This window comes from Miniopterus schreibersii (genome assembly GCF_964146895.1).
Source record: "Miniopterus schreibersii genome assembly, chromosome: 4".
In the NCBI taxonomy this organism is placed as follows: Eukaryota; Metazoa; Chordata; class Mammalia; order Chiroptera; family Miniopteridae; genus Miniopterus; species Miniopterus schreibersii.
In genome coordinates, this window is record NC_138105.1 from 52,003,528 (window position 1) to 52,027,423 (window position 23,896).

Consider the following 23,896-nt stretch of genomic DNA (forward strand, 5'->3'; position numbering starts at 1 on the left):
TATATACACTGAAATATTCAGCTCAAATGGAACACACGTTCCTTAAGGCTCGCCCCCTCCTCTACTTAACCATTTCATTCATTAAGGTAGCGATGGACAAGTCAGATAAAGTAACAAGCTCTTGCCTGTATTATATCAGCGGCTGTAGGTTAAGCAAGTCTCAGAGGGATGGAATCCATTGATTGCTGACTCCAAATAATATCAGTGAAGACAGGGTGGGAAAACGGAGCAAGGACTTACTTGAACAGCTTTGAACTAAAACATGATTTTTCACCAAGGTGAAGGTAAGGGAATGGATATCTTCCCCACCCTCTGGTATCACTGTGCCATAGGACACAAGTATCTCAAAAATTTATGAAATACACACTTAACAAGCTTTATATAAATTTAGAAGATGTGATTTTCACACACACACACACACACACACACACACACACACACACAGTACCTTACAACTAATACCAAAATAAACCCACTCAGGGTTTATTTTTTAAGAGTTCAAATTTAATTTAATGTTATCAGAAATTCTTTTTTTGTTTTTAAATATGTCTTTATTGATTTCAGAGAGAGGAAGGGAGAGAGAGAGAAACATCAATAATGAGAGAGTCATTGATCGGCTGCCTCCTGCACGCCCCCCACTGGGGATCAAGCCCACAACCCGGACACGTGCCCTGACCGGTAACTGAACTTTGATCTCCTGGATCCTAGGTCGATGCTCAACCGTTGAGCCACGCCCACTGGGCCTATCATAAACTCTTAATTTCACCTAGGTTAGTTACTTGAAAGTCATTACAGTTGAATAAAGGCATAAAGACATTTTAACTCTGAAGCACCTGTCAGTTTCTCGTAGTCAAATCTATAAATGGTATACATAATAGAAAATACATATGAAAAATCTCGCAACTTTAATAATTGACTTTGGAATCGTCAGTACTTGCTAATCTGTATTTCTTGCCTACCCAACTAACACTGCACCCATACTAGTCACTTTGCTTTTTCACCCTCATATTTAAAGGCAGCCATTCCCTCCACATCACTATGTAGGATCCTTCTCCCCACCCATCTCTAACATACCCCTTTCATAGGCTTCTAACATTATCCATTATCCCTCTTCTTCCACATCTATTCAACCTCTTCCCCTCAACCAGAGGTTCTCTGCACTGGCTTTTAAATATGTTCAGGTCTCTCTCAACTTAAAAACAAAACCCAGGAACCTTCTACGGATCCTTCATTCACCCACGGCTACAGTCTAATCTCTTTCCCACTACACAACCAAATCTCTCAAGAATCACCTACTTTCGCCTGGCCAGAGAGGCTCAGCGGTTGAGCATCAACCTATGATCCAGGCGATTGCGGTTTGATTCCCTGTCAGGGCACATGCCTGGATTGTGGGCTCAATTCCCAGTAGGGGGTGTGCAGGAGGCAGCCAATCAATAACTCTCATCATTGATGTTTCTATCTCTCCCTTTCCCTTCCTCTCTCTGAAATCAATAAAGACATATTAAAAAAAAAAAAAAAAAGAATTACCTACTTTGACTTCCACCATTTCCTCATTCCCATACACAGACGAAGGACCATCATAGTTCTATTATACAATTTATACATCTACGAGTTATCCTTACCACCTTTCTCCATGTCCAATCCATCACAATATCCATTAATTAAATTCTGCACCTTGCCTCAAATTTAGATTTCTTTTTATCTTGGCTCTCATCCCACTCCAATCATTATTTTTTGCCTTGCAAATTTCAAAAGTCTCTTTATTGAACTGTCTGGATTGAATTCTAACCCCACCCACCCAACCCCTTTAACATACTACCTCCTGGGATCTTTTTAAAAAGAAAATCTGGTAATATCAATTTAATGCATTGAGCCTCCTTTTCAAATTAAAACACATGTTCTCAGCACACAGACTAAAACTCTTATTAGAGTCTGCAAGATTTATGTTTTCAACACTTATACCACACTCATGCCCTCCTAGTCACCTGGGCTGCTCTGGCTTCCTTGAATGGGCAAGAAGACTTTCCACAAATGAATCCCAACTCTCTTTCACACTCCCTTTCCTGTCCTACCCCCAAAAACATACTAGTGAAATGCACTCAAAGTTATCATGATATTGTGTATCACTTCCCTGTAGCGCTTATTAGAGTTGTGATTTTATATTTTACCATAAAATTATTTAAGCAGTAGTGTCCACTTCCTCTGCTACACTCTAATTTCCAGGAGGGCTGGCACTGTGTTTGTTTGTGAGCTCCTGTACTTGCAGTACCAAACATGGTACATATCATAGGTACCATGAATAAATAGCACATTTTTTGAAAATGAATAAAATCTCCACTGACTGGGAATGGACATTAGTAAGATCACTATGTGATCTTGTAAACTAGTTCCTATAAAAATTCCAAATACTGTTCTTTAATAGACAAATGAACGATTTCAAAGTAAAGGGTACTGATGATCTTTGACAAAGGCAATATAATAGAGCAAAGACAGTCTCCTCAACAAATGATACTGGAACAACTGAACATCCACTGTAATCAAGCATACGTAGAAATGCTCCGCATCATATGTCATCATGGAAATGCAAATTAAAACAACGAGATACCACTACATGCCCATTAGAACGATGAAAATCCAAAACACCGAAACACCAAATGCTGGTGAGGGTGCGGAGCCAAAGGAACTCTCTTTCACTGCTGGTGGGAATGCAAACGGTACAACCACTTTGGAAGACAGTGTGGTGGTTTCTTACAAAACTAAATATACCACCATGTAATCCAGCAATTGCACTCCTTGGTACTTACCCAAATGAGTTAAAAACTTATGTCCACATAAAACCCACATATGAATGTTTATGTTCATAATTTTGGTATTCATAATTTTTATATTCATAATTCTTTAAGCTTAATTCATAACTGCCAAAACCTGGAAGCTACCCAGAGGTCTTTCAGTAGATGAATGGATAAACTGTGGTACATCAAGAAAATGTGGTACATCAGCACTAAAAATAAAGAGCCATCAAGCCATAAAAAGATATGGAGGAACTGTATAAATGCATAATCCTAAGTCAAAGAAGCAAAAAAATAAAGTCTTTAAAAAAAATGTAATTGGTGTCAAAGAGACAAGCAACGTCGCGTCCATCTATGAATGAATGTATAAATAAAATGTGGTATATACATACAGTGGGATATTAGTCAGTCTTAAAAAGTAATTAAGTTCTGTTACAAGCTACATGGATCAACCTTGAAGACACTATGATAAGTGAAATAATCAAGTCACAAAAAGACCAATACTATAAGATTCCCCTTATATGAAGTACCTAGAGTCATCAAATTCATAGCCAGAAAGGAGAATGGTGGTTGTCAGGGGCTGAGGGCAGGGGGTAAATAATGATGGGAATGGAGTCTCAGTTTGGGAAGATAAAATAATTCTGGAGGATGGTGGTAATGGTTGCATCACAATGGGAATGTATTGAACTGTACATTTAAAAAACGGTTAAAATGACAAATTTAAGTGTTACGTATATTTAAAAAAAGTAAATGGCAGCTCAAGAACAAAATAATCAAGTTCTACAACTTTCATCCACCTAGCCCACGTTCCATACCTCCATGTGACAAAGACTCTTCCAGTTTAAGTCAAATTACCCGCATGCTGAGGGTGTCCCAAAGGTTTCCCACTGGCTGCCTCTCTCTGGAATAGAACGTGTTACTTCTCTCAAGGAGGAAACTAACCAAATCAGGGAACCTGACAGATGAAGTCAGAAAATCACACTTCCTCAGGCACGATGCTTTTCTGTGTGAAGACTAGGTGTGATTTCTTTCACAACCTGGCTCCACGCCTACAACCTACGTATCTTAAAACTCATGAATGTATCACTGGAATTTTACTATCCATACTACCTTGTACATTGAGACACAATTATGCCAGGTTATAATATGCCACACACTGCTTAAGAAATGAAATGTAAACTGAATTATTTAAGAAAATCCCTTATTATAGGCTTTACACAAACAAGAATAAATCACACTTACCTGAAGCAGCCTTAATTTGGTGTATATTTGCCCCATTCCTTAACCACCTAAATTTAGCAAGTATCATAAAATAGATCCATCTAGAAAAAGGACCATGTAACAACTTTCTGCCCCTGGGTCAAGAACAACTAATAACTTCTAATTATCAGCAACAATGACCCAAAAGAGAGAGATTACATACAAAGTTTGGGAAACTACTTAATGCAAAACCTTTCCATGCTAAATTTAATGCCATTATATTTGCATATTTTGTCACCTAAAGTATTCACTTTTTAATTACTGTGAAATTGAGAAAAATGGTCCATTCTTCTCAGTAATTATTAATCACATTTAGTGTTAATGTGTTCATTTATTTATAATATTTATTTATAATAACGATAGTGTTTATCTATAGATTCCAATGTGCTTTGCAAACATTTAATTAAATTTGGTCAAAACCCAAGAGAAGCAATAAAATAATGTATTCATCTTACATAGGAAAATAAAGTGTATAAGGTTACAGAGTTAGCAGTTTGGAAGAATACAAAATAGAACTCCAGGTTGCTAATATAGTTTACTTCAGTTATCCACTATATTGATTTCTTCCCTTTTCCCTTTACCTCACTGGAAAAACTACAGAGGTTGGAGAAAACCTGTGGTAGAGGCAGGAACAATTTATTGTTTGATATCCAGAAACAAGAAATTTTACAATTTTGACTCCTAATGTTTTATTGTTCACCAAAGAAGTAACACTTAAAAAAGGTATTTTCTATATGAATACACCAAACCGATTAAGCACTAAGCAAATGCAAAGCTATTACTGTATCAGGTCTGTTCGGAAGTTTTAGTTCTTTGTCTATACCCAACATCTCCCCCTTAGTACCATATTTTCTAAAACAAAAGTTGACTATCTGACACATTCTTTGTAAGTACTTCAATCCCACATTTCACATAATGTAGTCCCTCCTTGGGTGCACCCCTGACAGATCCTCCGCACACATCCTCCCAAATCAATCACAGAAGAAACCCGGGTAAAAATTTTACTTTTCCTACTTCGACCAAATAAAATGGTACGTCAGGTTCATTGTTTAAAAAAATTTAATTATTAAATAAAACGAGATACTGACACATAATAATTATTGAATAATTATCTGAGTTGAATTTAAACACAGGCTTTAGAAATACTGGAAACCTGTTACTTGAATTAGCACTTAGAGAGATCTGATTGAAAGTCCAGGAAAGATGACCCAGGTATACTCCAACGACATGTTGCAAAGTAATCTGTAAGCTATTTTTTTCTTCAATAAAAGAGTTCCTGACAAACTGTTTATGTGGCATCTGATTCATAGTTGGAAAAATGCAGTAACCTATCCATAATAAATATGGTCAATACAGAGTGGGACAAAAGTAGGTTTAAAGATGTGAGTACACAAAAAACAGTTTATTCTTGTATCACTGTTTATTAATTATTGTGTTGTTTTCCATATGAACAGCTGTAAACCTACGTTTGCTCCACCCTGTATTTACATATAATATATTAAAAGAGAAACATTTAAAGGTCGTATGCGATGAAGACGTGAAGAAAAACAAATAAAGAAGTCTGTAAGTCAGTGAGAAATTCCAACATAAAGAATGGGGTTTTAAAAAATACATTTATTTGAAAAGTGAGCACTTTAATAGCTGATTTAACAAAGCTTATTTCATTTCCTAGAACCTATTTTAAGGAAAGACCAGACCTCATCTTGAAATGCTCAAGGTTGCAGAGGTGGAGAGACCTTGTACACTGGTTGCAAATCATTTCACTGCTTTTTCTATGAACAAGGGCCTCAAATTGGGCTCCCTATCATAGTATTTCGTAAAACCACACTCCAAATGTAAACAGCAATTACTATTTTTATTACTAAATTAGCATGTAGCATATTTCGTTATGATTAATATGTTTGCACAAAAATGAATTGTTAATTATTACTCTATTTTTATTTAACAAAGAGGAATCATTGTGCACAGACTGGAATATAAGTAGCTGAAGGCAGAGACCATACAACATTTTATTTATCTGATGGTGTCAATGATAAGTTATGCTTATCTCTAGTAATTAACACATAGTACTTGCTCAAAGGATGAACGCATAAGTGGTTGCACTTAGACTTCTCAAAACTAATCCGTCAAGTATGATCACACCAGCTTTAGAATGAGGGTACACACAGGATAGTTGTGTAACCATAAACGATGTCCAATTTGTTTACTGACAAAAATTAGGCGTTTTAAGTAACCTGACAGGTGGAAAGAGTAGACTAAAACCAGCAAATTTAAACTGAACAGGGATAAATATAAAGACCTACATGGGCACCATCAAAATGTCACTTGTACAAGCACAGGACGGGGGAGGTCAGGCTAGAGGCGCAATTCATGGGGAAAGGGAGGTGGGAAGAGTCACCTGTAAAGCTGAGCTGCCAAAACTTTCATATGAGCCAATGCACAATGCTTTAAAACTCTCACATCACCTAGGGTTACGTTATCAGATATAGTATCCCGAGCGAGGAAGACAGGAAGTTCTACTGTAATCTGCACTGCAGGGTGTTGCAGGACCTTACATGAGTTACAGCGACCAGCTCTAGGCATCATGACTTAGGGGATGATGAATAACCGCAGTGTTCCAACAGCAGGAAACCTAAATGGCAAGGTACGGTGTTTAGGAAAGCTACTAGAAGTAGGAATGTTTAACCCAGAAAAAAGGCTTAACGGAGCAGGATCTCTTTAAATATCTGAAGTAGTTATATGAAGTGTAATATGAATATTCATTTGTGTTGCTTAAGATATACAGAACCATAAACTGAAATTACAGAGAGATTTTAGCTAAACACAGAAAAACTTTCTTAATAATTAGCTCTTTTCTACAATAAATAATCTGATTTACTAAACCCTTTCTTTGTACCAGGCAACAGGGTCCAATTTTGACACACATGATGTCTCGCAAATACCAGTGCCAACCGTAATTTAAAATCTTAAAGCAGAGGCTGAATGTCAATGATTATAAGCAAAAAATAAACTGAATTAAGTAGTTTGGCTGGGAGATGCCTAAAATCCTTTCAAGTTCTTAAGGTTATCTTACCTAACATGACTGTTACCAAACATTAGCTGGCTGCAAAATGGGGGCAGGAGTAATATGATATAGAACTGCAGAAAAAGAAAGACCACATGAATGGAAATCGATCTACCTCAGGGTAAAATTTCCTGGTGATAATTATTCTGTATTCTGAGATTTTTGTCTTCCTACTTAGGCATTCAGAGGGGAATATAAAAATGTTCTTAATCTTGAAAAAATTGTAGAGATAATTAGACAATAATTTAGAGGTTTCCTTTTTAACATACTTACTTTTCAAATTTGTCAAACTTAAGTAAAAAGTAATTTTCTTAATGTTACTAATAATTTGAATTATTAAAAACTGTACATAGCTAATCAGTTTTATAGAGGGTTTTTAAAATCTCTTGAAATTACTTAATATATGTTTTCAATATTCTTAAATATTACCAAAACACTGCCAATATTTTCTGGTGCAGAAGCAGGCAATTTTATGATGGTGGTTTTTCACCTCTAAAAATTATGACTACTTTTAGACAACTGCAAGTTGCTTTGGTTCATTAAAAAGTCATACTTTAGAAAAGATCTTTCAGCAAGATTTGGCTTTTATTACTTATAATGTTAGTTAATCTAACTTAGAATACACCAATTACATAGTCATCCTTTGTTATGAAATGGTACTGCTTACCAGTAAAAACCTATTTCTGTATTGGAATAAAACTAGAGAGGTGAAAATGGAAAAATTGCTGTGCTTTATTAATGAGAGATGCACAGTTCGAAAAGAGAAAATACTTAATTGCAACAAAAAAGACTGATGGATCAAACAAAGCCTATCATCATTGCAGATGTACCAGTAATTACTCTTCACATTGGAGAGTCTATGCTCTAGCCTACTTCTTTTCAAGGTTCTTAAATAGTAGGTATCTAAAATAAATAATTTTATGTATCGGGAATGTGAAAACATTTATGTCCATGCCTGACCCTATCTGAATAACCATGAACATTGAACATTTTGGTTAACTTCTTTGACCTTAGCATTCTTATCTCCTAATAGTGAGATACCATTACCTAGAGTTTAGAACTGCAAGGAGGTAACTGACAAAACATATGAAAAAACACCTAGCTGACTGCTATATATCATAAGCATTCAATAAGGGTCAATTTTATTCTTCTAAGATTTTCTAAAAAGTCAGTTGCACTCGAGGTTTCGGCAAACCATTAATTAATGGTGTATAGATGGCTGACATTGATATCCTTGTGCCAATATGCTTGTATAGAATTGTTAAAGCAGGTGGATCTATAATGCCACTCCTAGAAATATAAACTAATGCTAATTCTGGGAGTCTGATCCAAAGACATCAACATATAACTAACATACTGCTGAGCACCTATTACATACTGCACAGAATGTATATACTGGCATATAAGATACTATCATCTTTCAAAGACTCTCTTGACTCCTCAATTTTTAACAAAGATATTTTTATTATTAAAATCTAATGTCTTAAAAAAACCTAATGTCTTCAAGTAAATATCAAAACATAGAGTTTTCATAATGGTTTAAGAACGATAAAAGAAAATAAGAGAATTTATAAATGGAACCATTAATCGATATGCGCTACCAGGAATAGAAGTGTGACTGCCCCTCTGAGGTAATTAAATATATTCCAGACAGGAAATGCTTCCAAGTAAATTTGCCTGGAAATAGAAGATTGTCTCAATATAGAAAATATTTTAGATGCCACAGAAATTCTTTGAATGTTCTCTTGAAAAAGAAGTCAGTCTACCAATAGGACCACATAAGCTTAAGGTGATAACATTTAGTCTTCCTTCTCATAAATAAACAAAGCCCAAACCACATTAACTAATTTCTCTCTCCTCAAAAGCTGTAAAAATGCAAACAGAATATTTTACCTATTTTTATTTTAGCTGCACTTTGAAATTTTTAATTACTACCGTGCTGATATTTTAAAAGGATACTACTAGAATATTTAATTATATATCCAACAATTACAATTGTTAGAATTGCTCACAACTGGCCAGATGGGTCACATTCATGGAAGATTATATCTCCTGGTTGTGCCATAAAGTAGCAATTCACAGTATTAACACACAACCACAAGTCTATAATGAAGCATTAAAACAGAATAAGGCATTCACTCATTCATTCCACACTTGACCCTCAAGACTGAGCAGGATGGTACAGGAAACAGGAAATCGAGGATAAACTTCAGAAATCAACCTGGTGAGCTCAACAGTGTTCATGACATGAGCAAAATGTATTGTTCATCATATGAAATGATTACTAAAAGACTGCCTCACAGAGCAAATGTGTAACAAAACCCATTTTTCTTCATGGCTTGTATTTTACAGAAAATAAATGTTATTTCGAGAACATAAAGCAAAATAAAAATCTGTTGAACCAAAATTTAAAAATATATACCACTCAATCCAATGGACTTTTAAGATTAAAAACAAAAAAAATAACTAATAAGATACTAATATATGCAAACTATTATAAAGCATGGTATTTACAATACAGGTAAAACTATAGCAGGAAAGAAAATGAGACAATTACTTAAAGCAGAAAATTCTCTGAGAAATAATGCATACAGCTCTAGTGATCACTTTCCCAATAGATGTGGACATTTTATCTTTCACCAAGAGACGTATTTCAAATTTGGGGAGGAGGGACATTTCCAGTCCCTTCCCAAAGGCAATTTATCTTTTCAGATATTTTGCTTTAGTAGCTGATTACTGAATCACACCAAATTTCAGAGCACACACATGAGTAGTAAATCCAGTTTGTGATGACAAAAGAAACGAACCACTAGTATCTTAAAATAAGCAGAAAAATGGATGCAAAAGCAAAAAAGGAGCCAGTAAATATGAAAATACTCAAAGCAGAGGATAGCAAACATAGAAGAGAATTCTAGAACAGCAGTAAGAGGTTTTGAAAATAAAGAAGTTTTAAATACATTGCTAGGTTATTTATTTTTCAGTCAAAATGAAACAATCTGCAATAAATTATATCAGATTATCCTGAACATTAACTATTAATCATCCACAGGATGTTGTTAAAATTATCCATGGTGATCATCTTTTGAGAAGGTTTGGTAGGGAGGGACCTAAACTAATCTTACTGGTATTGGAATAGGACTTAAAACCAATTTTTAAAAAAACATATCTTTATTGATTTCAGAGAGTGGAAAGGAGAGGGGGAGAGAGAGAGACAGACAGACAGAAACATCAATGATGAGAGAGTCATTGATCAAGCCCACAACCTGGGCATGTGCCCTGACAGGGAATCGAACCCCAATCGCCTGGATCCTAGGTTGACGCTCAACCACTGAGCCATGCCCGGCCAGGCTAAAACTAATTTTTAAAGGTTATCTAACACACACTTTAATGTTATGGTAATACCATACTTTCATACCAAACTTTTGCATAAAAAATTCTAAATATTTTAAAATTCCTCATAACGGTTGATGATTATCTTAACAGGGAAGGGGAGACAGACAACTTTCTAGGGGGGCAGAAAGGGACTTCAAAGAGAAAATTCCTGAAGAGAAAAATGCTCTAAATAAGAAATTCTAAATCAATTAACTAAAAACATCTTTGAGGTTCACTACTGTAACTACAACATGGATTGTTGGTAAGCATCCAATATGATTAATATACTGAAGACACAATTATTTAATGTAAAGCATTTTGAATTTTTTTGGTTCCATCCAAAGTGAGCTTGGAATTTTTCCATTTTCTCCTAGTCCCTAAAAGTGAATTAAGCAGCGAGAAGGAAAAGGAAGGAAGGAAGGAGAAAATTCATACAGGAAACCAAGGTCAGGGCCGGCCTCCTAGGCCTGCGACTTACACAGTCGCACAGGGCCCTGCGCTCAGAAGGACCCCTGCACTTGGTTATTTTTTCATGAAACACTATTTTTATTTGAAGAAACAAATAATGGACAAATTATGTTATTCAGACTTGGGTATTTGGCTAATATTTTCTTGACAATGAACAAACTGAGCTTGTCACTGCAAGGAAAACAGCTGATAGAACTCTGTCAAAGATAAAATTTTAGCTTTCTAGTAAAAATTAGACTTTTGGAAATCTATATCGAATACCATGAGCTTGTCAGCTTCCCCCAAATTAAGGCCTTTTTATAAGAGGCTGGTAGTGACCTGCATGTGATTTTTTTTTTTGATATTGTATAACATGCCAAAATTTGGAAGACTGCTTAACTCAGTGACCAATGCATGATGTTTCCTAATCATGAATGGAGTAAAAAGAGCCATTCAATGTGCAAGACAGACCAACGGGTTGTAAGAAAAGAGAGTAAGAAAAGTTCATTGACAGAGTTATACTGTATGTTCCTCATCACAAGTAGACCTTTAAGAAACTGCGGCTTGTCAAGTTTGGTGTAGTGTATTAATAAGATTATTTGAAAAACTGTTAACTTTTTCCAAATACCTGTATGAAGCCAGATTTTCTTCATATATTTTATATACGTCAACCAGAAAAGCGTATCAAAACAGACTAAATACAGAAGTAGATATGAGAATCCATTTGTTTTCTATTAAGCCAAATATTAAACATATTTGCAAAAGTATAAAACAATACCACTCTTCTTATACATTTTTTGTTTTGCAAAATATACTTTCACTAAAAAACCCTTATACTAATGTATAATGGATTTATTATTTTTAATTAATAAGTTAATAAATTTTCAGTTTTAATTTTTAACATGGCAAATGATATAGATAACGCATATAAACAGAAGTTTGTTGGGAGTCCTCCGAAAGTTTTAAGGAGTTCTGATGAAGAAGCTTGACAACTGGTGTTCTAAGAGACGAACTAGAAAATAATCAGCCTCTCAGCTTGTCATTTTTTAATCCTTACCCAAGGATATGTTTGTTCGTTTTTTAATTGAGTTTTAGAGAGAAAGGAAGAGAAAGAGAAACATCAATGTGAGAGAGAAACACCGATTGGTTGCCCTCCTTACATAATCTGAAACCTAAATACGTGCCCCAACCAAGAATCAAACCTTCAAGCTTTCTGATGTACCGGATGACGCTCCAACCAACCGAGTCACCCAGCCAGGACTTAGCTCTTTTAAAGAATCCAGTCATCAACTGTCTTTAGATTCCGTCAAGACCAAAACCTGTGTTCATGTAAAATACTACTTCAGCTGAACCCTCTAAAGACTTAGTCCGCTTGCAAATTGGTTAGCTGTTCGTACTCTTCCAATCTAACTAACGTTAGTACCAACAGTTAGACAAACATTTGTACCAAGGAGAAAAAAAGACTGGAGCTGGCAAGCGCTCATCAATAATCCCATTGTCAAGGACATCAATACCATCAAGAATATCAACGACGCCCAAGTATTCTCTCCATCCCACTTGGTTGAGGATATGCTTATTTCACAGATTAGCAAATGGCAAAATGATCTTTTTTTTCTAAAAACTTTTCTGAGAATTCCAAAATTCCTGATGATTCGAACAGCTTTTTTAAGGTCCAGTTTAAAAATACATATAAAGAAATGGATTGGAAGTAAAAGGTATACTAATAATTAGTGAAAGAAAAAGTTACAATTTATTTTGAGATTTTAACTTTACTTTTGAACACTCCCAAATGCCTTCTGGATTGATCGAAAACCACAGGCAATCAAATATCATTGCTATTCTCATAGACATCTGAGTAACAAAAATCAAGACAACCTGAATTTTCTTTTTCATCCTCAATTTCTTCCCTTCTGAATTACTCCCCCATTTGTCCCAACCAGTAATTCACATTTCAGACTTGGCTCACTCTGTGGCCACATATTTCTCCTCTAGGCCAGTAATTCCAAACTCCATATTACATTCAACAGTCCCTATGTTCGTTTCAAAAGCAAGAGAAAAAGGAAGACAAAAAAAAAAAAAAGCCATCTGATCCCGTGTAAGTCCATAAGAAACTGTTTAGTAAGGCTTTTTGTTTTCCAATAGATTCTACAATTATTTTTTCCTTAAATATCTTAAAGTTATTTTTCAGCCTATGTGTGACCTAAACAATCACATAGGATGCTAGGCACATCTGTGAATTCATTGTGTTCAAGTCAGTCAAAAGTTTACTACTGATATTCTTAACAAAACTGAACTGTAAACTTAAAAATAGTTGGTGGTATATTTAATGTTATTTTTTTTTTTTATAAAAACGGGAAAAACCATTGATTATGCACTTTAAATAGGTGAATTGTAAATCAATAAAGCTGTTTTTTAAAAAAGTATAAGTTTGCTCCCAATCCGATTTTTTTTTTTTAGAAAAAGAAAAAAGTTTACTATTGAGATATGGATAATGACTAATTTTTTTTTTTTTTGGAAATGAGGGGGACATTTTATATACATACATATGCATAACATATAGTAGGCATTTTGAAATTATTTTAATATAAATAATTAAAATATTTCCTTTCACAAGTAATTCAAATCTAACACCTACATACTGAATAGAAGGCTAGAGTTTTTTTCAGAGGTCAACAATATCTTGTAGCTCATAGACAAGCACTTCAAATTAATAACATTTTAACCCTGGATTCAAAATCCAAAGAGAACATTTCTAGTCACCCGACATTTCAAATAGTGGAAACAGACAACTTACAACTGATAACTTAATCATAAAAAGATCAATTCAGTGCTGGTAGGATGTAGTTCTCAACATCAAAGTGAATTTTTCCAAAGTAAAAAGATACTTTTCAAATCAGCATGGAGCACTGCAAAATCTCATGACCAAAAAAATAAAAAATAAAAATTCACATAAGAAATAAGACAGTCGAAGATGAAAAGGATCTTTGCTACATTTTAGCCAAGTACATTTACACCACGTACAGCCACAGAGAGCCACCAGTGTTCACAATTAGAGGCAGGACAAAGTGGCAGTGATCTTTTTGACAAATAAATTGCTTGAAATATTGCATGACTTGCTACACAACACCCACCCTTATTACTTTCAATTTCCAAGTGCAACCAAAAGATGGGTCCAATTATGACATCAATACAAGCTTTCTTTCAACATGGAATGAAAGAACAGTAAATCCCAGTAGACACGGCAGTTCTGCAGCAGAGATGATGTAATATATAAAAATAGACACCCTCTAACAGAAGCTGAAACTTGGGTAAACAGCACAGTGCATACTATTCTCAACTGCCTTGCATGAATTTGCAATGCGTGTTGTTAATAGAGCGAGAGAAATCATTTTATGTTTTAAACTGTTGCCTGATTTACATTCTGATTTCTATACATCCTCTACATTGTAATTTCCCAGTCTGTGTAAGTTAAATCAGCATAAATACCTGATTATAACTGCAAGAAAGAGAAACATCCCCCCCCCTCCAAAGCAAGGAGGTGGAGACCACGGCAGCAGTGTTAGTTAACACGCTGCATTTTGCCAGAAATTGCAGCACATATGGCCCAGTATTGTTATGTCCACCTATTGTTCAAAGACGTTTCCACAGGGAGCTATCTGCAGGATTTTAAAATGCAACATGATCTAAGTGGAGAAGAATCAGTAAACCTGCTGATAACGAGCATGAAAAAGCAAAGGATACTTTTGGCACTCCTCTTTAAAAACACTCTCTGATGCAAATATAAAACAGCAAGCATGAATACGATAAATAGTATCTAGCAAAATTTGTGATTTGGGGGGGATATGTGACTTCTCTCTAACACTATCTGCACACACACCCTTTTCTATTCTTTATTCCCTGATTCAGTCTTCACATTTCTATCGGACTTTTTGGATTAAAAAATATTTTTCTTTCAGCCGAAATATTAAAGCCATTTAAGCCATGCCTGATTCCTCAAGGTGCCCTGTCTATGTGCCCCTTAGTACCTGGATTTCCCTGTGTTTTCTAATATAGTTCTCTATATTATACTTTTCTGTATTCCCTGTGAGGTTATAAGGTCACTCAGAGCAAGATTCTCTCTGTGCTATAAACCTTTGTAGCCCAAGAGTCTTGCACAGACATGAAACAAGGTGGGTACTCAGTAAATATTTGTTAATTGAATAAAAACATGTAAATGAAAATGCTAACTGAGATTTCTTCTCTATAATAAATGGAATACACACATTTTCTTTAACTCCATCCTATTATAATTCACAAACAGGCATCGATGACAATATTTAAGACAAAGGTTTAGGTTCAATTAAGAAATTGATGAATTTAAATTAAAGAATGAAAGTACTGATTAATAGACTGTCCCTATATTTGAATAATTATTGTATATACATATAAGCCAGTTTTAAAATATCATATGAATGAATTAGGTGGAGTATGATATAAATTGATTGTTATAAATTAAAATTCTATGACCTTAATGTTCAAGAAATTTAGTAGATATACAAGTCATTGATATATTATGCAAAACACATTCTCTTTCTGGTAAGTAGCAAATATCAGACTGAACTAAGACCTCAGTAAAAAACTAAATAAGTAATAAGTGGCAGCCCAGCCAGGCATGTCTCAGAAGCTGAGCATCGACCTAGGATCCAGGAGATCTGGGTTCCATTCCCGGTCAGGGCACATGCTCGGGTTGCGAACTTGATCCCAAGTGGGGGGTGTGCAGGAGGCAGCCGATCACTGACTCTCTTATCATTGATGTGTGTCTCTCTCTCCCTTCCTCTCTCTGAAATCAATAAAGACATATTTTAAAAAATTTAAAAAATAATAAGTGGAAAAGCAAAGTCATGATATGAGTAAAATTATTACCTATTTCTAATTCAAGAAAAATAGCAAAAGTCGGAAAGTTTAATGTCAAATAAAAGTGTATAATTACAAACATTGTAATTTTTTCATTTGTTTCAATGACTAAACAATTTTTGAAACTAACCAAACCTACCAAAAATCCTTAACTGAAGATGAAACCAACTTAAATCAAATCTATCTTTAAAAAAATTTAAAAAATCTATTTCAAAGATATATGAGATATAATCTAGGAATAACTATATAACATTATAAGAAAAAGAACTTGTCATATTATTATAAAGAATAACCTTATAAAAACTGGGACTTATTTTCATAAGCCTCAGAAGAATAAATCATATCACACGTGTGCCACATTTTATAGATACTATATTATCACAGACTATAATAAAAAATGATTCCAATAGCGTTGTAATATTACATTTAATTCAATTTACATTATATTAATTTTATTATTACTTTTGTACACCTGCACCAAGTACTTTAAACTAGCCTCATCTACTGGAAAATTTGTTACATAATTATTAAACAGTGCTCTGAAGTATATATTCACATTGTAGTAAAGGACGACTAATAAAATGTGTGGGACATATCTTATTATATGATGGACCGATGGTTTGTCATTATTTCAAAAATTCTGCATTGACTGAAATTTTGTTATACTGTGTTCAAATCTTCCCAGTTCAAATTTGTATAAAGCAGAGCCATACTTTTCTGGGCAAGTAGGAGTGGGAGTGAAGTCAATCAAGGTGTGAAGAGCATTTTAATTATCCACCAGTATAAAAAGGCTGAAATTTTTTGAAATGTCCATTAATACACATAACCTCCATAGTGCAGCCAGGACAAATTTTCTTCAGCCTTCAGTCTAATATCACTGTATCATTTTTGCTCTTTCCAAACTCAGAAGAGGGGAGAGCTATTTTTTCATTACAATAAAGGAAAAATAAAAAAGATCACAGAACAGGTATGTACTGGCTTCCCCATCACTCCAGTCCTTCCTCCCCTTAAGTCCTACTACCTCGCCTGTCCATTTTTATTGTGGAACTCAGAATTCCCTACCTACAGAAACTTCTAGAATAAATTACCCATGAATGTAGAGAGGGCCAGTAATTAGGGGTAAAAATTTAAAAATCTACCCTCATACCTATTCTGAACCTGGAGACAAGGTCAACCTGTCCAAAGCCCCCAAGTCAATCTCCAAATCTTCCAGCCTCTGCCAGGAACCTACCTACTACCTGCCTCTACAATCCTTACCCGCTCCAAGACTAGCAATTCCTGCTACATCCTATTTTCCGGCTGTCTTAAATTCAGTCTCAAATACACCTTCAAAAAAACTACAGGATCCAAAATTTTCAACTATGACCACATTATGGCCAAAATTCAGTTACGAATATAATAAAAATGTAAGGAAATGCTAATGAAAGCCTCTAATCTTCTCTTCTCACTGCATTTTAAAATATTTATTCTCTCAGCAAACCTCACACACTTGCCTTGAAAAAAATGTCCTGATAACAATCTACAGGGACTAAATGGGTATTCATGTTTCTGAAGAAAATTATTATAATCTGTTTTAAATTACTGCAACATGCCTAATTTTTAAAAGTGTACATAAGGTATATATCAAAATTCAGCGCAACATTCTAAATTCAATTCCTAGTTCTAAATAGGAATTAGGCTAACTGCTAATTTTTCACCTTAAAAAGATTAATCACACATTGGTGTATCTTAAAATATTATTGTATATTTTTAAAGTATACCTCTACCAGGTAAAAGCTCAAAACACTGGTGCAATTTAAAAATTTTTGATACAAAACTTAAAAACTGTATCAAATTTTTTTGGATTTATCACATCATTTAAAAATTAGCAGTGCTTCTAAAATACAATATAGCAATCATGCCATCTGTGGCATTTTAATATGTGTGGGGTTTTTTGGATATAGAACATAAAGTAACCGCTTCATTTTAACTTGAAAAATTATATAAATATTTCATGCTATCAGGCAAGGTTATTAAAACAACCAAAGACACTATATTGATGATAGACTTCTAATGTGAATTAAATTATTCCCAATCTTTTTCCCGTGTATTAAATAAACCACAACCACAAAATTTTACTTGTTACTTAAATCAATCAGTTTCCAGAGATAAATCATTTTTAACTCCTTGAATCCAAATTCCCTGATAAACCCAGATTTGAACCACAATTTCAAAAGAATATCACTGAAAATCAAAAATTAGTCATGTACTGGCATGAAAGAAATGAGCAAAGGTATTATTATAGGCCACTTGATTAAAATATAGAATGAAATAAAAGCATGAAATCTGGTTAAAAATAAAGCGCAAATAAGAAAATACAAGCAATTTTAAATTCTTATTTCCTTTTTGACTAAGCCTTTATTCTATCTGACTATAACTTTACCAGTGGTCTCTCAAAATGCTCTCATACTGAGATTCCTGAAATTTAAAGCTTTCATTTATACCATCTGAAATGAAAGTTTCTAATGGAAATTTTCCATACACTTTCATACAAAAAGCAATTAAACCTCCATGATGCCTGTCTGTCTTTCTCTCTTCTTTATTTGTAGAGCAGGTTAGTGAACACCAGTGCTCCACTCATTCTTAAAAATAAGTAGGTTGCACTTTTATTGTTTCTTCAAAGAAGGTGGGCAATTCATCCCTAGACCTGCACAATAAAGCAGCCTGTGCCTTCGCCTAAGCCACTGACAGTTTCAGATTTCTAAGAGATTGTACTAATTCAGGGCAAAATACAAAAGAACAGGACTAAGTAACACATATTGATATTATACTCATTAGTTACAATGCAAATTTACAAATAAAATTAGGTTAGTATTAGGAGACCACACACAAATTACAATACCTGAGATTTAGTGCATTCCTTTGAGCCAAAATGAAATGAGTGCCATAAAGGAGGAAAGGAAAAGATGAACATTATCAGACATGCTATAGTACATCTGCCAAAATGAAGATAATGTTAAAATTAGGTTAAGAATGACCATACAGAATTGGCTATATGTATAATGTCTTCTATGTCCTTCAGCCATGCACTTGAAATGCACTTGCAATCATTGAAAATCACCTGTGAAGTACGATCATGCACCCTTTAAATACACTTTTCACCTGCAGTCCCACCCTACCAGGGTTCTTTCGGAGAGAAATATTTCTGTTACGAATAAGTAATATGACTTAGCACTAATGAATAATTATTTTTATCTAATTTTTTTTATTCTGTGGTGTCAAATATACAAAATTGTTCTTCTATGTTAAAATCATATATTTAGGTAAAAAAATAAATATTACGTAAATAATTAAACCACAACTTGCATACAAAAAAATAGGATCCAATATTTTCAATTGAAGCCATGTTGTTGCCAATCTGAACTCATTTAGTAAAATTAATACCGTCACATATTAGTAAACTAGCACGTTGATCCATTAGCAATAAAGTTAAGTTTTTCATCCAAGTACTGAATTTTAAACATTTTTAAAAATCACTTTAAAAATTAATCTTGTTAAAAAAACAAAAAACACTATAGATTTTTTAAAAATTAGATGAAAAAGGGCTGATATAGGGAAAGTGAAGTATTCCATAAAGAATGAACACACAAGGATGGGAGAGATAAATGGTTATAAAACAATTCCCCCAAATTAAGTGTGACAAACATAATATTAAACCAATCAGGTTTAACACAAAATTTTAACTAGCTGACACTCCCACTATCTATCTTAGTATGGAATCTGATATGGAAAAATAATTCTAAAGCCAAAAGAATATTATTAATATTAGTATGTGGCTAGAATATATTATACTATTAATATGTACAACTATTTTTAATCTATATTTCCTTCTTCCATGATGTTACATCAACACTAAAAATACTACCTTCTTTTATAGACAATGGTAACAAAAAACCTTTCATAGTTTTTTTTTATATACTAAGTCTCTCCAATAGACAAACAAAGCTGTCTTTATGATGAGCAAAAAGCAACCCTTTCCAAATGAGCTCAATGAAAGGATTCAACTATAAAATTCCTGCTAAGTTAAAGTAGTGCATGGGTAGTGAGAGAAGCAGGCGGGTAGCTGGTGGTCAAAAGTTCTTAAATATTCAAATACAAAGAGCTCTCACAAACAACATATGAAGTGTGGGTATAAAATATATCACTTAAAGTTACTGAAAATTGAATACATAATTTTAAGACTATACACATTTCCCCACGCCGTCTACATTTATATTTATTTGTAAAAAGAAAGAAAAAGGTAGATTAGAAAAATGAATGTGAAAGGTAACATACTTGTCAACTACCTTTTTTTTTCTCTCATATTTTTATTTTAAAATTAATTTCACATATAATGACTACTCATTTAATGGCATTACATGTATAGATAAAATACCTTTGGCCATATTATGACATATGTAAGAATTTAAGCTACTGTCTTTTAGAAAACAGAAATCCTTGCCCGGCCAGGCATGGCTCAGTGGTTGAGCATCGACCTGGGATCCAGGAGATCACGGTTTGATTCCTGGTCAGGGCACATGCCCAGGTTGCGGGCTCGATCCCCAGTCCGGGGTGTGCAGGAGGCAGCCGATCAATGACTCTCTCATCATTGTTGCTTCTATCTCTCTCTCTCCCTTCATCTCTGAAATCAATAAAGATATATTTGGGGAATAAAACACACAGAAATCCTCAAGTATATTTGCAACTACTTTGGATTGGCATTCAGGGGAAATAATAATGATAAGGCTCTATAACTGCCTGTATTGGGGTTTAGTACCAATCACTCGTCTGTGTCTTGGTTCCCTCAAACATAAAAAATAGTTTACTTATCAAATATTTATGAATAAGTGACAATCAAGCATTTTAGAGGATCTCTGAACCTATTAGAAATACTTCAGGGTATCTTTACACTGGGATTTTAAAAAGCATCCTTTCAAATTATGCTTATCCCACTTCACCTGGCTAAAACAAAAAACTTCTCAGAAAATATCTCAGAAATGGTATGAAATTAATATGTAATTTTTATATTTAGCCACTTTTTTGAATAAAAAGCAGATACGATACCAGTCATTGGGATTGGGAGTGGGGGTGGCTAAAATTTTAGATTAAGAACTTCAAATATTCCAGTCACAATTATACATGCTGATCACAAAGCTGATCTTCAGAGGACATTTTAAAAAATAAAAAGGCTAAATGGTGTCTTTTGATATCTTACTTCAGTGCTCTTTAAAACTATTCATATTATGTGTGTTTCCAGCAAAATCTGCAATTTGGGTAAGTATATCATAGAATTATTCATCAAAAATAGAAATTTAAATGTCTTTTCACAAAGCTCCTAACAAAAATCTAAAGATAAATAAATATACCATGCTTTTATAACTTACCGTGTGGTAGCCTCGAGGCAACGGTGGTTTACCCACAGGATAAGGGTCCACGGTGTCAATAATTGTTTGCCTTTCACCTTTCTGGTTAATTTTTCTAAATCTCCTTCGAGACTGTCGATGAGAAGCTTGACGCTGAAAATATTCTTCATTTTCATCCATATAGTCCACCTGAAGGAAAAAAAAAGCCAAAAAACATTTCATTTCTTCAAACCCGACATTCCATACCAAGATTAAATGCAGAATTAAACTTACAGATAGTACATATTCATTCATTTTTGCAAAGACATTTGTAGCCAAACTATCTGAACAGACTTTTTAAGTGTTTTGGAACTTCTCTGGAGCGAATCAGTTTTGGGTAACTTTCCTTTTCCAAAGAGGCATTTTCAGTTCCACTTAGGACAATATGGGTAACTCTTGAATTTCCTGTACTTTCAAAAGGAAGGATATTTTCAGTAGTCTTTGTACTGATCTAGTAGTGAAAGAACCCACAGGATACATTACCACACATTATGAAAGCAACTGCCCCATTGTCAACGAAAGCACAAAAACGCTGATGGATATGAGTAAATCTGTAAAAACCCCTAAATCCCAAATGACTTAAGTAGGACTGCCACAAAAATGGCTTTGGTAGGCTCCCTAAAGGTTTCTCTTCCTACTTTCAATTTGTGAATTCAGTTTCTTTTTTTTACAGATAGTGTTGTTTAAAAGAAAAGAAAAAAAATTGCTCATTTTAAACATTTCGGAAACTCCGATGGATGGACTAATAGAGAATACATTAGGTAATCCTTATCACATTGAGATAATGAAATGTGACTGCTCACTACAGAGACACATTCAGATGCTAAAACGATTCTCACATGGGCAACCCTGGTAGTTTGTATAATGTCAGCAGGTATAAAATTCTCAAAAAATGTTTAAGATCAAAAAGCCTTCAGAGAAACCCAAAAATAGCACTTACGGAGGCCCAAATCTCTAGGGAATATCTAAAATCTTTTAAATACCTGTGCCTGCAAGGTTCTATTTATCTGCCTACATATTTTTCAATCCTAAATCTTTAGTCACCACCATGCCACTTTCTCACTTGAGTAAATTTTGTGAAATTTTACCAAAAGTTTTCACTAGCTTTGGTGAGGAAGTTCTCATTTCTGATGGAATTCCTCTCCTGAATCATAGGGGGAAAACCCTAGTAATCTTCTCTAAAAATAGACTGGTAGTCTACAAATACTTTATTATGGGAATTAAAAACTTCCATCATTAACTATATTAGCCACCATTTATTTTACAATGCTTTCCTTGTAAAAGGATGCTAGAGGAGTAATAATATGAACATCATGTCTACTGAAGGTCTACAGTGGGAGTTCCACCCAGCTTGTCTTATTTTTTTGCTGCTTTTTAAAAAGGGATACATATTATCTTATCTTAAAATTACTTTTATACACTAAGGAAGAATGTGACAGGCTTTATTTAAAGCATAAAAAAATTTTGCTACCCTGGCTAGCCTAGCTCAGTCGGTTGAGCATCGGCCCACGCACCAAAAGGTTGCTGGTTCAGATTACTAGCTCGATTCCCAGTCGGGGCACATGCCCGGGTTTCAGGCTCAATCCCTAGTAGGGGGCACATAGGAAGCAGCTGATCCATGATGTATCTCTCTCACTGATGTTTTTCTCTCCCTCCCTCTCTTTTCAAAATTCAATAAAAAAATCTTGTAAAAATTTTGCTAATATTTAATTTAACATTTTTATGTATATAGTCCCACAATTCAGTTTACGAGAGATAAAGATCTCAACAGTGTTTAACCAGCAAACTAGTTCTCCATTTTTATTTTGGTTAAAAAAAACTGAAGTGATTTCCTGGTTACTTGTTGCCTGAACTCATATCGCTGTGACTCATTTTAAGTATCTCATTTATTTCGATCAATATTTGGAGAGCAACAACCAGCAATTCAAAGATCCTCCCCCAAATTTCAACTACATGGTATTATCATAGATTGATTTATAAAGTTCATGCACGAAACATTTAGGCACTTGCCCTCTTTAAATTTTCTATCTTTTATATTTAATTGAATCCTATAAATAATTATAATGATTATAAACTCAAATTTATAATAAAAGTTATAAAATAAATATATCCAAATTTATAAAATATATAATACACTATTATAAGCAGTTTGTGAAAGTGCTTTTATTTTATAACTTTTCTTAAGGGGGAAAAAAAAGCCTTCACAGGAGTATTCTTACCACGATCATTTCAGAAGGCTCCAAAACAATGCATTCACAGCCACGCCTAAAGCTTCCTGCAGAGCGCTTGCCAAAACTAGAAAAGAAAAAAGAAAAGATTTTAAAAATATAAATTGTGAATTTAAGCCAACCCTCAAGATTAATAAAAATAAAAACTAAAAACAACTACAAGAAGTACACATTGGAGAAAGACGAACTATCTTTAATCATTATTTACACAGAATAACAAGGAATCATTCAAACTGTTAAATTTCAGACATATATTTTTCTGGAAAATCCCAGCACAATGTTTTCAAATTAATAACATAGGTAAAGGAGAATCAGTATGAATACCTTCTGTCTTTGGCTATTTTAAATCATTCCCAGTTAAGAGAAGCTTCAGAACACTATAATATGGACGGGAATTGAATCAAAGCAAACTATGAAAAATCC

At 34.1% G+C, this 23,896-nt stretch overlaps 1 protein-coding gene across 9 annotated transcripts in view; it reads right to left on the bottom strand.

Annotated features, from left to right (window-relative positions):
* Positions 1–23,896, bottom strand: part of RAPGEF2 (Rap guanine nucleotide exchange factor 2) — a gene marked incomplete at its 5' end in the record, with an annotated part of 216,469 nt that overhangs the window by 77,211 nt on the left and 115,362 nt on the right. For 4 of the 9 annotated variants that reach the window (XM_081134184.1, XM_081134187.1, XM_081134182.1 and 1 more), the window contains 3 exons: positions 18,707–18,724; positions 21,228–21,395; positions 23,465–23,540. In XM_081134184.1, coding sequence (XP_080990310.1) covers positions 18,707–18,724; positions 21,228–21,395; positions 23,465–23,540 — 262 coding nt within the window. Of the gene's footprint in view, positions 1–18,706; positions 18,725–21,209; positions 21,396–23,464; positions 23,541–23,896 lie in introns of all 9 variants that reach the window. The other 5 variants (XM_081134186.1, XM_081134185.1, XM_081134177.1 and 2 more) reach the window with 2 other exon arrangements.